Source organism: Scyliorhinus canicula, chromosome 1, assembly GCF_902713615.1.
Source record: "Scyliorhinus canicula chromosome 1, sScyCan1.1, whole genome shotgun sequence".
Lineage (NCBI taxonomy): Eukaryota > Metazoa > Chordata > Chondrichthyes > Carcharhiniformes > Scyliorhinidae > Scyliorhinus > Scyliorhinus canicula.
In genome coordinates, this window is record NC_052146.1 from 190784338 (window position 1) to 190798081 (window position 13744).

General features: G+C 46.4%; 1 protein-coding gene across 2 annotated transcripts in view; it reads left to right on the forward strand.

The window, feature by feature from the left end:
- Nucleotides 1-13744, forward strand: part of adgb (androglobin) — a 564769-nt gene that overhangs the window by 32374 nt on the left and 518651 nt on the right. For both annotated transcript variants that reach the window (XM_038805127.1, XM_038805138.1), the window contains exon 2: nucleotides 12380-12548. In XM_038805127.1, coding sequence (XP_038661055.1) covers nucleotides 12380-12548 — 169 coding nt within the window. The remainder of the gene's footprint in view (nucleotides 1-12379; nucleotides 12549-13744) is intronic.

Consider the following 13744-nt stretch of genomic DNA (forward strand, 5'->3'; position numbering starts at 1 on the left):
TATAATTTGTCTGGGATTTTTATGGAATCTTTAGAAAAACACAGCTACTTCTATATCCTCCTCCTGTAAGGAATGATTTGCAAAAGCTCTGTTGATGTTTGTGTAATTTTCACCGTATTATGCATTTCCAGCCCTTTGTTTCATATTGGGTGGGTGATAGACTGTGGCTGCTCTCTAGCCTGTCCTGCTCCTCTGAAAATGGATGAGTTATGGCTAACAAGGAGAACAAATTTCAGGAAGTGACAGCGCTTTCAATTAATACCCTTCACATGCCCCCGACCCCACCAACAACTGGCTTGTGTGCTCTGATTTCCATCCTCCTGGGGGCAGGCAGAATCATAGAATTTACAGTGCTGAAGGAGGCCATTCGGCCCATCGAGTCTGCACCGGCCCTTGGAAAGAGCACCCTACTCAGGTCCACCCCCCACCCTATCCTCGTAACCCCACTTAACCCTTTTTGACACTAAGGGCAATTTAGCATGACTAATCCTCCTAACCCGCACATCTTTGGACTATGGTAGGAAACCGGAGCACCCGGAGGAAACCCATGCACACACGGAGAGAACGTGCAGACTCCGTACAGACAGAGCCCCAAGTCGGGAATCGAACCTGGGACCCTGCAGCTGTGAAGCAACTGTGCTAACCACTATGCTACTGTGCTGCCCAAGGTAGCCTTCTACTTGGCAAGGACTGAGCATGCTTCTGTTGACAACACTCAGTGTTGTACCCTCCAGTTTCTCTTGTACAAAAAATATTCTGAGAAAGGTGAATGTTGCCCCTTGGAGTTTGCAGGGGAGAAACATTCTTCGGGTCATATATTCCAGGGAAATAGAATTGAAGCTGGGCCATTGTACTTTTCTCTTGGAAATCTTCCCAATTTCAATATTAAAAATTTTAATCCATCCATATCCACAATCTTTTGAGAGATTGAACTCAATTTCCACTAGCTTTACTGCATTTAAATGTGTCTGATTTCACTCTTAAGTGGCTAAGCTCTGATTTTGATGACACCTCCATATTCTGAACTGCCCCACCAATCACCCAATCATTCTAAATTCTATGATTTGGTCCCTTCTGTAGTGCTTAATCTCTCCCTATGAAGGAAATATTCCTCTTTATCTTTTTCAGATCCAAAGTGGATCAAACCTCCCCACATTGAACTCCATTTATGTAAATCAGGATCAGGGACAGGGAGAGGCCACTAGCCCACAGAGGAGGGGTTGGTTGTGAACAGGGAATTGGAAGACTCCAAGCGGAGGTATGGTCATGAGTGCTTGACAGAGAAGAAGCTATGACACTGCTGAAGCTTTGAGAGTCCACTGAAAGGTGAGTAGAAGTGCACGCTTGCATCCTGACTGAGAGTTACAAATGACTGCATCCAGAAGATTGATCTCATGCTAGGGACTCAATATGATCATGAGGCCTGAACACTTGCCTTCTATGAACAATTGCCTGTGCAAAGATACCACGGTGTGGATTCATTTAGACCTCAGACATCAAGCAAGAACAACTGGTTGACGATTGTCCTTCTTGAGGCACCTTCGAACAATGCAGGTGTACTGTCACAAGCGCACTGAAGATTGCAGTCTTGCTCCTGCCTTTGAAGGTTGCCGTAGACATTGGAATGTGATAAGAACCTTGAAGGGATTGCACCAAGTCTACTCTTCTCAAAAAATGTGCTGTTGGAGTTATTATGCCATAACAGAAAAGCCACATGCTCCAGAGGCTGCCTTACATTCCATGGATGAGGACATTGTGATGCAAGAGTGTAATTACTGGTTCAGAGATTGATGTGCTTCTTTGAGATGATGAGGATCATCAAGTGGACCTCGCAGGGAGGGTATTGGTTAAAGACACTCATGAGCTAGTCGTCATCATCCTCCTGGAACCTGATGGCTGAATCTCATGTGCACACCTGCCTTATCTGGCCCGTGCTATGGCCTCTTCCAGTGGAGCCTTAACCGCCTTACTCTCATCGAGCTCAGCTCTCTCAATGTCATCCTCATCAGAGGAGATGTGCAGTTCCTCCATCTCTTGTTCTGCTAAGTCATCCTCCCTTTGGAGAGTAAGGCTGAGTAGAGCATAGCAAGCCACAAGATGCAAGAGAGCCTCTGGGGAGAATACTGTAGAGTACTGCCTGATCTGTCCAGACATTGAAAACGTATGTTCAATATGCCAATGGTTTGCTCAATCATTAAGCGTGTTGCTGAATAAGCAACATTCTACTTCTCCTCTGAAATACTTCATGGCCGCCAAACTGGTGTCATCAGCCATGCTTTTGTGGATAGTCTTTATCACCAAGGAGCCAACCCTGGAATCGCTGAGGGTCCTCAAGATCTGTGGCACCTGCGAGTGACTCAAGAGTGTGTGTCTTGGGTACTTTCAAGGTATCCCGCACATAGCTTCATAATCTGCTTCTGGTGATTGCCGACCAGCTGCACATTGAGAGAATGAAGAGCTTCCTGTTGATGAATCATAGTGTCTGTTCCCAGGGAGTCCTTAAAAATACATGTGTGCAGTTGATGGCACCCTGAACCTGTGGGAATCCGGAGATTGCTGCAAATCTACTGCTCTGGCAGCCTGGCTGACTTCATCTAGGGAGAACTGGATGGAGTTGAGTCTTGCTAAATAGGGCATCGGTAACCTCATGGATGCACTTAAGAGCAGATACTTGTGAAATTGCTCAAAGATCCCCATGTGGAGTCCTGGAACAAGGAAAAAAATTCAGAGCAGCAGTTACTTTGAGAGTCACTGGTCATGGGTGGCTTTCCAGTCCCTGCAGCACCACCTTCACCCAGAGAATGTGGCAGATGTGAGCCACCATATCTCTTGACAAGCAGAGGTATCTAGGGCACCTTCTCTCACTCATTTGTAGGTCTGCGATGCGTCTTCAGTACACCCATGGTTATGCCAAATGCCTCAGCTGAATGTGTTTGTCAGCCTCAGCTTTGGAGTCTTGAGGGTGCCGCACTGGTGCTTGTTGATCATGAGGCTTTTCCTGTTTCCCAACCTGATGGCGATGGGCCCTTCTTCTCCTCCTTAGTTGCTTGATTGCCAAAATAAATGCAATGTTGGCAGTTCCATTCAATATACTCTCGTGCTCACCATATGTGAATGAACATAAGGCAGATTGGTCACCTTCCAGTCGCAAACTAGGGAGTTATTATGAAGCCCATGGGTTGCATTCATCCCAGCCATTCCATACTCACGCCATCCCTTGCAGTGGGATCATTAGTAGGGATCCCCACCCCCTGCAGGTGGCCTACAAATGCCACAGGCATAACAGGGCTTTCACACAGGGGCTTAGATCTGACTGAGTGCTGCCAGGTGATAGCACTCTCAGTCAGGGCATTGCCAGACCAAATCCCTTGGAAAGCAGCCCCAATATGATGATATTTGGGGATTGGATGGGTGCTTGCAAGTCCTGGAAGCTATACTGCTTCAAGGTATTTGGGCCATTAGGCATATGCATTTTGGCTGTTGTCCCTTGTCAGTTGGATCGATTTGACCCTGGTGATTTGTTACGAGATGGACAAAAATCTTTGGAAGCTGATCAAAAAATAGCCCCAATTGGGAATTGGCTCTCACAAGAATGCGTAACATAAGTTAAGGTGCCACAATCCCTTAATTGGAATTTGACTGTTCCTAACATTTCTCAGCAATACCTCCTCTCCATTTGGTAAAGCAGAAATTCGTAGGCTACCCACTTAATCACCCACACGTGCAGTAGTTGACTGCTCCTACAAGCCCAGTGAGCCCTCCCCAGGCAGTTTTTCCATACCTTGGGCGGGATTCTCCCCTACCCGGCGTGACGGAGGGTCCCGGCGTAGGGGAGTGGCGCCAACCACTCCGGGGTCGGGCCTCCCCAAAGGTGGGGAATTCTCCCCACCTTTGGGGGCCAGCCCCGCGCCGGAGCGGTTGGCACCAGAAGACTGGTGCAAAAAACATGCGCCCACGGCAGCGGGGCTGGCCGAAAGGCTTTCGCCGGTCGGCACATGCGCCGACGGTGACGTCAGCGGCCAGCTGCCGCTGATGTCACCACCGGCGCATGCGCGATGTGGGTTTCTCTTCCGCTTCCGCCATGGCGGAGGCCGTGGCGGCCGCGGAAGAGAAATAGTGCACCCAGGGCACTGGCCCAGAGTCTGAGCGGGGGGCCCCGATCGGGGGCCTGGCCACCGTGGGGGCACCCCCCCGGGGTCCGATCGCCCCCCGCCCCCCCCGGGGGCCCGCTCGCGCCGCTGATCCCGCCGTTACAGAGGTGGTTCAAACCTCGGCGGCGGGAGAGGCCTCCCAGCGGCGGGACTTCGGCCCATCCAGGCCGGAGAATCACCGCAGGGGCCTCGCCGATCGGAGTGGCGATATTCCGCCGCCGCCACTTCCCGGGTGGCGGAGAATCTCTGCCACGGCAGTTGCCGGATTTTCGGCGGCCCCAGGCGAGCAGGGTCGGAGAATTTCGCCCCTTGTTTTTCAACTGCTCTAATGGATCAGTTTGAAAAAATGGTGATGCTGAGGTTTTACCACAGGATCATTTCCAGCACTGTCCTGTGACCCTCAAACCCATCATGCTGGAAGAGCAACGTGTACAGGTTTCCCTCCCTCCAATCACTCTTCTTCCTCCCCCTCTAATCCTTAATCCCACAGTTCTTTTTGTGATATCCCTGTTCCATTTGATGTTGATGTCCTGAGGCCCCATGTAGACCTGGCTCCTCCCCATTTTGAGGAGCATGTGACCTACCGAGAACCATTTCCTTCTTGAGACCATTGAGAACCCCCACCCTCATTACCTAGTCCCCACATACAGGCGGCCAATGCTTTCTCTGACTGTGATCGTGACTGCTATCTGCAGCCCAGTACCAGGTGTGCCAGGCACAGCGCTTCACATTGTAGTGTATATCCCCAGAACTGACTATGCTTTCTTATCTGGACCAATTTCACCCTCCATCCCAGTCTCTCCCCAATCATCATACTACCCCTTCAGCTGCCAGTGATCCTAACTTTCATTTTTTGTTTAGAAACATAAGGTGCAGCTACTGATCAGAGACTCAAGTGTCAGCTAATGAACTTTTAACAAGATAATAAACATTTATTAAACAAGAAAAGATAAACTATATTGCACTTCTCCTTTACCACTACTATACCTTTACAGATATGTAGAGATTCTTAAGAATAGCATGATAAAAAATCTATTGTATACTCTAATCGATTTTGTACTCTAAATCCAGCTTATCCTCTAATATAGAGCACGGTAGCACAGTGGTTAGCACTGCTGCTTCACAGCGCCAGGGACACAGGTTCGATTCTTGGCTTGTGTCACTGTCTGTGCGGAGTCTGCATCTTCTCCCCGTGTCTGCGTGGATTTCCTCCGGGTGTTCCAGTTTCCTCCAAGTCCTGAAAGACGTGCTTGTCAGGTGAATTGGACATTCTGAATTCTCCCTCTCCGAACAGGTGCCGGAATGTGGTGACTCGGGGAGTTTCACACTAACTTCATTGCAGTGTAAGCCTACTTGTGACACTAATAAAGATTATTATTAATATTCTAATCCTAATTGTCCCAGATGACCATAGGCTGATTCCCTGTTTGAGGGGGAGAGCTGACTGGTGGTGATTTAACCTGAAGATCGCCACACCTCAGGCGAGGGGTAAGGTTGAGAAGGCTTACCCCTCATGAATAACTTCAGTAAGTACACAGTCCATATAAACCAATAGACAACTTGTGGCCGGACACCCCAAAGCAACTTCTCTGGATTGCTTATCAGTTCCCCATAGAAGCTTGTCACACCAGGAGCCAGCTGGTCTCTTGGAACTCTGTCTTTCTCCAGAGGGTTTGCAATTTTGAATGCTCTTCTCCCAAACTACAGGTTGTCTTGGGCATCTTCCACAAGGATTCACCTTCAGGGTTTCAATCTCTTTCCAATGTTCCTCTCTCCTGTATCGCCACGTGCATTCAAATTTTGCCTTCCATGCACTCTCTCAGATACTCAGACAAGCCAACAGAACATCACTGCTTAACAGGCCCATAGAAACAAGTCATCCACCTTTGATTGTCTTCTTGGATCTTCTAGCTTCTCACAAGCCCACTTTACCCCTTGATTCTGCTCCCCTCAGCTGTCCCTTTTTAATATGAAGCCTTTTCCTCTGCTCCTTACTTTAACTTTGTTGAACGGACCATGTTCATACTCTTGTTCTTGATCCATGTTTTCCTGAGACCTTTTTGTCCCGCACCCTGCGTTCTGGAACTTTCTCCTGTTCGTTTGGGAAAATTGCTTTCTACAGTTCCCTCTCCTCCTGACTCCTGCTTCCAACTGAACTTAATTCTCCGTGCGTGTACGCGTGCACGTGTATGTGAGGGCCCATGTTGCTGGGCAACAGCCCAGTTTCTTTTACTTTGTTTTAACTTCCCTACATCACTGCCGAGGTATAATAGACCAGGAATGCATTAAACAAGAAATTCCTCGGGTGGCCTTTCTTTGGGGACTGGTCTGAGGTGAGATCATGAACTCTTCCTGTCACAGAGGTGTGTTCCTGACCCACCTTGGGTTATTTTGGACAATATGAGTGGATTTTCTGCATCGCTTTGGTATTTGTACCAGTCTCAGTGAGAGGGGAGGGATCTCCTTGTGGCATCTTGCCACAGCACAAGTGGGATAGATCTCAGCATGAGATTTTTAACAAGTTTAAAATATGCTTTCCCATTCGGTAATCAGTTTTAATAAATATTAAAAAGCATGTCCCAGTTCTGCCAGGAAAAAGCCCCCATAAATTATATTGCGTGTGTGTGTGTGAATGCAATGCAGCATGAGAGACAGCCACAAATTTCTGTAACGACGACAGCCTCTGCCTGAGCAAATGCAGATGGTTGGGAGGATGTATGTGGGTAGAGGTGATTGTGTCAATTGAGATGTGCATGAGCAGATAATTACAATTAACTCACATATTTATCCAGAAAATGAGTGATTTGTCGATGTTACATTCCCTTTACTTGGCAGCTTGTGAATTGCCCCAAGTATCAATGGGGCAGTGTCACCAGCTTCCGCAGTGACTCGTGCCTGATTCATCCAGCTATAACTGTGCTTTATTTAGTGTACTGTAGAACTGCAGGCTGCATTACTGTGGGAATTGTGCTGATGCTATTTTCAGCTATGCAGAGAATTGACACAATTTGAATTATAGGTGATAGAAGGTATTGATGTACTTCAAGAAATAACATAACTTAATGATCCAATACTTAAGGGGCGATTTTGAATTGGTGGTGGGAAGCTGGCAGAAATGGATGGTAATCCCATGCACATGTGAGTTGCAAGCTCTGATGATTTTTAACTATCAGGCTCCTAATGAGTCGTGTTGATCAACAGCTCATCTACTTCAGCAATGCTTGGCTGAATAACCTCTTTAATGTCGTTAAACGTCTCATGCTACTTCATAAAAGCATAGTCAGACCAAAATGAACATTGGACTGAAGAAGGCAATGTAAGCCGGGGTAACTAACAGTTTGGTCATAGAGGTAGGTTAGGAAGAGACAGAGGTTTTAAGAGGGAATTCCAGTCTATGGGTTTAAATGGCAGAAGGCACACTTGCAAATGGTGGGGCGAAGGGAGTGGGAGATGGATAAGAGGCCAGAATTGGAAGGCCACAGAAATTTTGGATTGCTATAGGATTGGTGAAGATTACAAAAAGAAAACACTTGCATGTATACACTGCCTTGCTCAGGATGTTCAAAAGCACTTGACGGGTAAGTACCTTTGAAGAGGAGGTGATGGTGTAGTGGTGTTGTCACTGGATTAATAATCCAGAAACCCAGAGTAATGCTCTGGAGACCTGGGTTCGAATTCCACCATGGCAAGTGGTGAAATTTGAATTCAGTAAAAATATCTGGAACTGAAAGTCTAATGATGACCATGAAACCATAGTCAACTATCGTAAAAACCCATCTGTCCTTTAGGGAAGGAAATCTGCCATCATTACCGACATGTGACTCCAGACCCACAGCAATGTGTTTGACTCTTGACTGCCCTCTGAAATGGCCCAGTAAACATCTCGGCCAAAGGCAATTTGGGATGGACAATAAATGCTGGCCCGGCCCAACCCAGACATCTCATGAATTTAAAAAAGGGCATATGAGTTTATTCTTAGCAAGCTCCCACATAGCAATATGATAATAAAAGCAAAATACTGTGGAAATTGGAAATCTGAAATAAAAACAGAAAATGCTGGATAAACTCAGCAGGTCTGGCAGCATCTGTGGAAAGAAACAAGAGTTAACATTTTAGATCTAAATTATCCTTCTACAGTTCTGTTAACTGTGTAGGACAATCCAGAACGTTAACTCTTATCCAGCATTTTCTGTTTTTATTATAGCAATATGATAATGACAGGTAATCTGTTTTATGATGTTGTTTGATGGATAAATATTGGCCAGGACAACGGAGATAATTCTGCTGTTTTTCAAAATAGTGTTGTGGAGACTTTACGATCCACCTAAAAATGAAGACAAAGCAGTTTCAGCTGCTGGCACAAAATATGTTCTTGGGGATCCTACCATCCTCCATGCAGCTCATATGTACAAGCCATCTCAAATGCCGCTGGCTCAGTATGGCATACATGCTGGGGATGTTAGCTACCTCAAACACTCCTATGTTAGAGATGCAACCCTGCCACCTGATGCCGAGAATGTGTTGCAGACAGCGAAGATGGAACATGTTGAGGCATTATTCTTGGGCGACATACATTGTTCAGGCCTCACTGCCATAAAACAGGATGCTGAGGACACAAGCTTGCAACACTTGCGGCGGAATTCTCCATTTTAAAAACTAAGAATTTAGTTTCTAATGCCGGGACTGAATCGGTGGTGTTCTATGACAGCAAAATTGGAGCCATTCTCAGACCAATCCACCGACCGTTAATGGGCTAGCATCGATACCACGTGGAACATGACCGATTCTAATGAAAAACGGTGTTTGATTTGCCAGTGGGAGGACCGGCAGCCCACGGTCATGCCTCTGCATGTCCTACCTCCTCTCTCTCCCTCATCAGCCATGGCGCCTGTTTCCCAATTTTTAAAATCACAAGTGAAACTCGCCGACGGTAATTCTCCCCGGCGGAGACGGAGCATCGTGGAGGCCCCAGAGAAGACCGGGTCAGGCCCGCTAATGATATACGAATGGCACTGTACATGTGGAGTAGAACGCATTGATGCCGCTGTAAGGCACCTGAGCATGGCATTCGGGCCAAGATTTTGGCTTCACGACCAATTCTCAGTCCAATCGCATTTTGCGATTCCAGCGTCAGTCGACGGAGAATCCCGTCCTTGAACCTTTGTGTTCCATGTGCGTACACTATTTTCCCACACCCTCTTGGTTAGTCTGCACATAGCAGCAGATGCCTTTCCAATGCACCTGTTGATTTCTGCGTGGAGAGACAGGTTGCTGGTCATGGTTGAGCGCAAGTAGTGAAATTCTTGGGCCACTTTCAGTGTGTGGTGACCAATGTTGATGGATGGAGAATTTCTAACGTCCTCGCCCACGATGTTCATTTTCTTGAGACTGATGGTTAAGTTGCATTTGTTACAAGCAGCTCCAAGCCTGTTAATAAGTTTCTGCAGATACTCTTCCTTGCGAGATGTTAATGCAGCATTGTCATCTTCTCTGGAGGTGGGAGTTAGGGTAAGTGAGGGGGGTTGCCATTTCAGGTCTCAACTACCCACTTTAGGTCTCTGGGAGTGCAGATGGGGCTTAGGAAAGGGCTCAGCTCCGTAAGTTGAACTTTACGAGTTTGGTGAGCAGGATTAAGGGAGATTTGCTGAGGTGGGATATCCTTCCCCTATTGTTGGCAGGCCGGTGCAGGCGGTCAAAATGAACATTTTGCTGCGGGTTTTATTCTTGTTTTTGTGCCTGCCGGTCTTTTTGCCGAAAACATTTTTTAAGGGGTTGGAGAGCTGATTTTGTTGTTTGAGTGGGCAGGTAAGGTAGCAAGAATTAGGAGGACGGTGCTCCAGAGAGGGCGACAGTCGGGGGGCTTGGCCCTTCCAAACTTGTATATTATTATTGGGCGGTGAACGCTGAGAAGGTGCGGGGTTGGAGTAGGAAACCGGAGGCCTTGTGGGGGAAGATGGAGGCAGGTTTTTGTAACGGGTCGGAGTTGTGGGGGCTGGCAATGGCACCACTTCCGTTTGCCCCGGGAGAAATTCAGGGAGTCCGATGGTAGTGGCCATATTGAAAACATGGAGGCAGTTTCGCCAGCACTTTAAGTTTTTTTTAATAAATTTAGATTACCCAATTATTTTTTCCAATTAAGGGACAATTTAGTGTGACCAATCCACCTACTCTGCACATGTTTGGGTTGTGGGGGTGAAACCCACACAGACACGGGGAGAATGTGCAAACTCCACACGGACAGTGACCCAGAGCCGGGATCGAACCTGGGACCTCAGCGCCGTGAGGCAGCTGTGCTAACCACTAGGCCACCGTGGGCAGCACTTTAAGTTGGGGGCAGGGTCGAAGTTGATTCGAGGGAACCATGGGTTTGAGCTTGGGAGGATGGGTGTGAGGTTTCGAGTTTGGGTGGAGCGTGGTGGAAATAAAGGATCTGTTCCTAGGACGGTTTGGGAGTCTGGAGGAGTTGGGGTGAAATCTGGGGTGCTGCGAGGTACATGCAGGTGCGGGATATTGTGAAAAAGGCCTGTCTGACCTCTCCAGTGGCACCGCCCTCCTCGTCGCTGGAGGGGGTATTATCGGTGATGGGGTTGGAGGGGGGCAGGTCGCCTCAGCGATTTATGGGGGGATTTTGTGGAGGATAGGGCATCTCTGGAGGCGGTCAAGTGGGAAGTGGAGCTGGGGATGGTGCTGGAGGCGTGACTGTGGTGTGAGGTTCTGTGGAGGCTTAATGCCTCAACCTCGTGTGTGTGAGGTTGACATTGCCTGAAGTAGCTCCACTTCACAGGCACTACCCACTGCCCTCACAGGGATACCACAGTACTGCAGAGATTGTGTATACATAATTCAGGTGTTGCCACCAAACTAAAAAGTACATTGCTTCATGTGCTCATAATTTTAGAGTGCCTTGTCATGTCTCAAGGTCTCTGAAGAGATCTACCATGCGGAATTAATGAAGTCTGGCGACACTAAAACTCAGTAGAAATTTGAGTTAAACTTCTCGGATGCAAACAAGAATTTTTATTGCCTCTATTTGATTACAATTAGGAGAAACTTAAATCTATTCTCAATAAAGTCCAGCGAGCAAAATAACTTAAAGAGAAGTAACTTAAACAATTTAACTTTCAAAATAATACAGAAATGGTTTCTTGCTTATGGCAAAACAGCTTGCATTTACTTCAAGAGTTAGAGTGGAAAAATGAAAATATAAAAAATAGAGATAGCGAATAGTTAGATCAAAGTATAGGATGACCCCGGATTAAAGATGGCCATACGGACCATCATGTTTAAAGGAAATCTTATCAGTCTTGAGCCATCTATCTACACCTCTATGTCATCCGAATTGGTTTGGGTTAGAATCAAATACATTTGATTCGATGGTTAACTGTCAATCCTTAATGTGCAACATAAGTTCTGAATGTTTCATGTTTGAATATTTGTGTATGTTATGGAATGTGATTCTATCCTTTAACATGACTGATTTCTACTGGTTTTCTGCTGACTTTGCTTTATCCACATTCTGGACAATGGCGCCTTCATATTGCTATGGTGCGTACTTGGCCTTGATCTCGATTACTGGTACAGCTCATTTCTTAATGTCAAACTGTCTTTGAAAATATGTTTATTAGAACAATAGCTTTTTCATCTTGCTTAGTGAAAATGTTGTTTTTATCGCCAATTAGTTTATGCATGTGTCAGGCTTTTTGTTTCTCTGTTGAAGCTATGTGTTTTGTCATGATCTGAGGTTATGAGTGCTGAAATCCTCATTTTAAAATGGGTATTAAAACTGTGGATTAATATTTACATTAAAATAGCCTTTTTACCTATCAGATATATCAGGAAATAGTCGATTACCATCAGTCTCCCAATTTATGCTCTCAAGATGTGGAAATTTGGCACTTGGGTTTATCTGGACATGTATGTATAATACAATTTATTTAAAGTGCAGGAAGAAATAATGAAGAAGGTACAAGTGGGAGAAGGATCTAATCTATTCAGTTTTGCATTTTACCTTACAACTCACATAACATTTTGGTAGTTATTTTAATTCACAGTGTTCTTTAAGGACCTGAGTAGTCCTTTAGTTCATGAATCTTTAAGCCTGCAACATTTGTTCCCCAACTAAATGACTGACTGCCTTTGCTGAGTTTTACTTCCTGAGATAGATACTTCAGGAGTTATGAGTTTAGCATTATCCATAAATACTTTTGTTGTCTTTTGTTTCTCTTCAGTACTACTTCATTTGTTCTGAGCTGTGGAGGTACAGGGGGAATTACTGAGTCCAGAAAAGGTCGATATCCTCTCTGGCCAGAGTGGAATGAAGCGGATGTGAATGCTGAGAGATGGGACTTAACTAAACCAATTAAAGAAAAGGAGAAAATTATCAAAAGTCCTAATCTGGTAAGTCCAATTAGTTATACTGGCATGTTTTTGTTTTAAATCATACTCTTCCTTTTAGCGCTGATAGTTAACTACATATGCTGTATGCACAGACATAGCTTTGTTAGTTATCCCTAGAATGTAGGCAATATTGGTACATCAGTAGTTGAACATATCCTATTTGAGACTTCTAGCAGTTAATTCACTTATCATTGGCAGCTGTCCCATAATTCAAGGATGGCATCAACTCGGGGTTTTCATCTGCTTGAAAAGCCTGAGTCTCAACACACAGATCTTTGGCCACATGGGTTGGATGGTCCATGGGGTAGTGGATTCCGGAGTGCAGGACATGCTTCCTTTTTCTTTCCTCCTCTGCCACTGCTGTGCCTCATTGTTAAAACATGTGACTCAAAAGGGACATACAGCTCGATGGTAGCAAGCTCCTCTCAGTCATTAATGTAAATTCTGTTGTTCTTCAAGGCGGGCTTCAGAGTATCTTGAGGCATTTTCTTTGTCTTCACCTGAATGGCCTCCTTCTACATTGTAGTGATTCTATGAAATGCAAACAGTTCTGCATGTCCTATCTGGCTTGCTGTATTCATGTGACCTCTACAATGAGGCTACCATCTTGTTAAGTTCAATAAAGACCCCTCACTGAGACATACACTGTGAAGCTCTGCTGTCTTTAAAGACAAAACAGAGGGCGCGATCTACTGCAACGCTGCGCCCAAAAAGGCGGCCATGGCTGGTAAATGGCGGTAAAACCCACTCCCGGGATCTACCCAGCTCACCACGCCTCGTGAGATCTAACACAATCTCACTGGACATCGCAATGTGAAGCCCGCCCATTGCAGTAATAATATATACAGTTCCCTGAGGTATCCAAGGATCGAGATCTATTCCCGTCGCCTTGGAGACCTCGGACGAGCGCCGTTCAGTACTGGTCTCCACAAAGGGGACCAGACGGAATGGCACTTGTGAGGGTTTCCCTTGGCTTTGGAGGCCTCCAGGGGACTGCCCTTTGGACAGGGTGGTACCCTGGCACTGCTGGTGCTACCTGGGAACCTTGGCAGTGCCAGCCTGGCACCCTGGCAATGGAGAGGCTGATTTTGTGATGGAGAAGCTGATTTTGGCATTTGTGTGGGCAGGTACGGTAGCAAGGGTTAGGAGGACGGTGCTCCAGAGAGAGCAACAGTCGGGGGGCTTGGCCCTTCCAA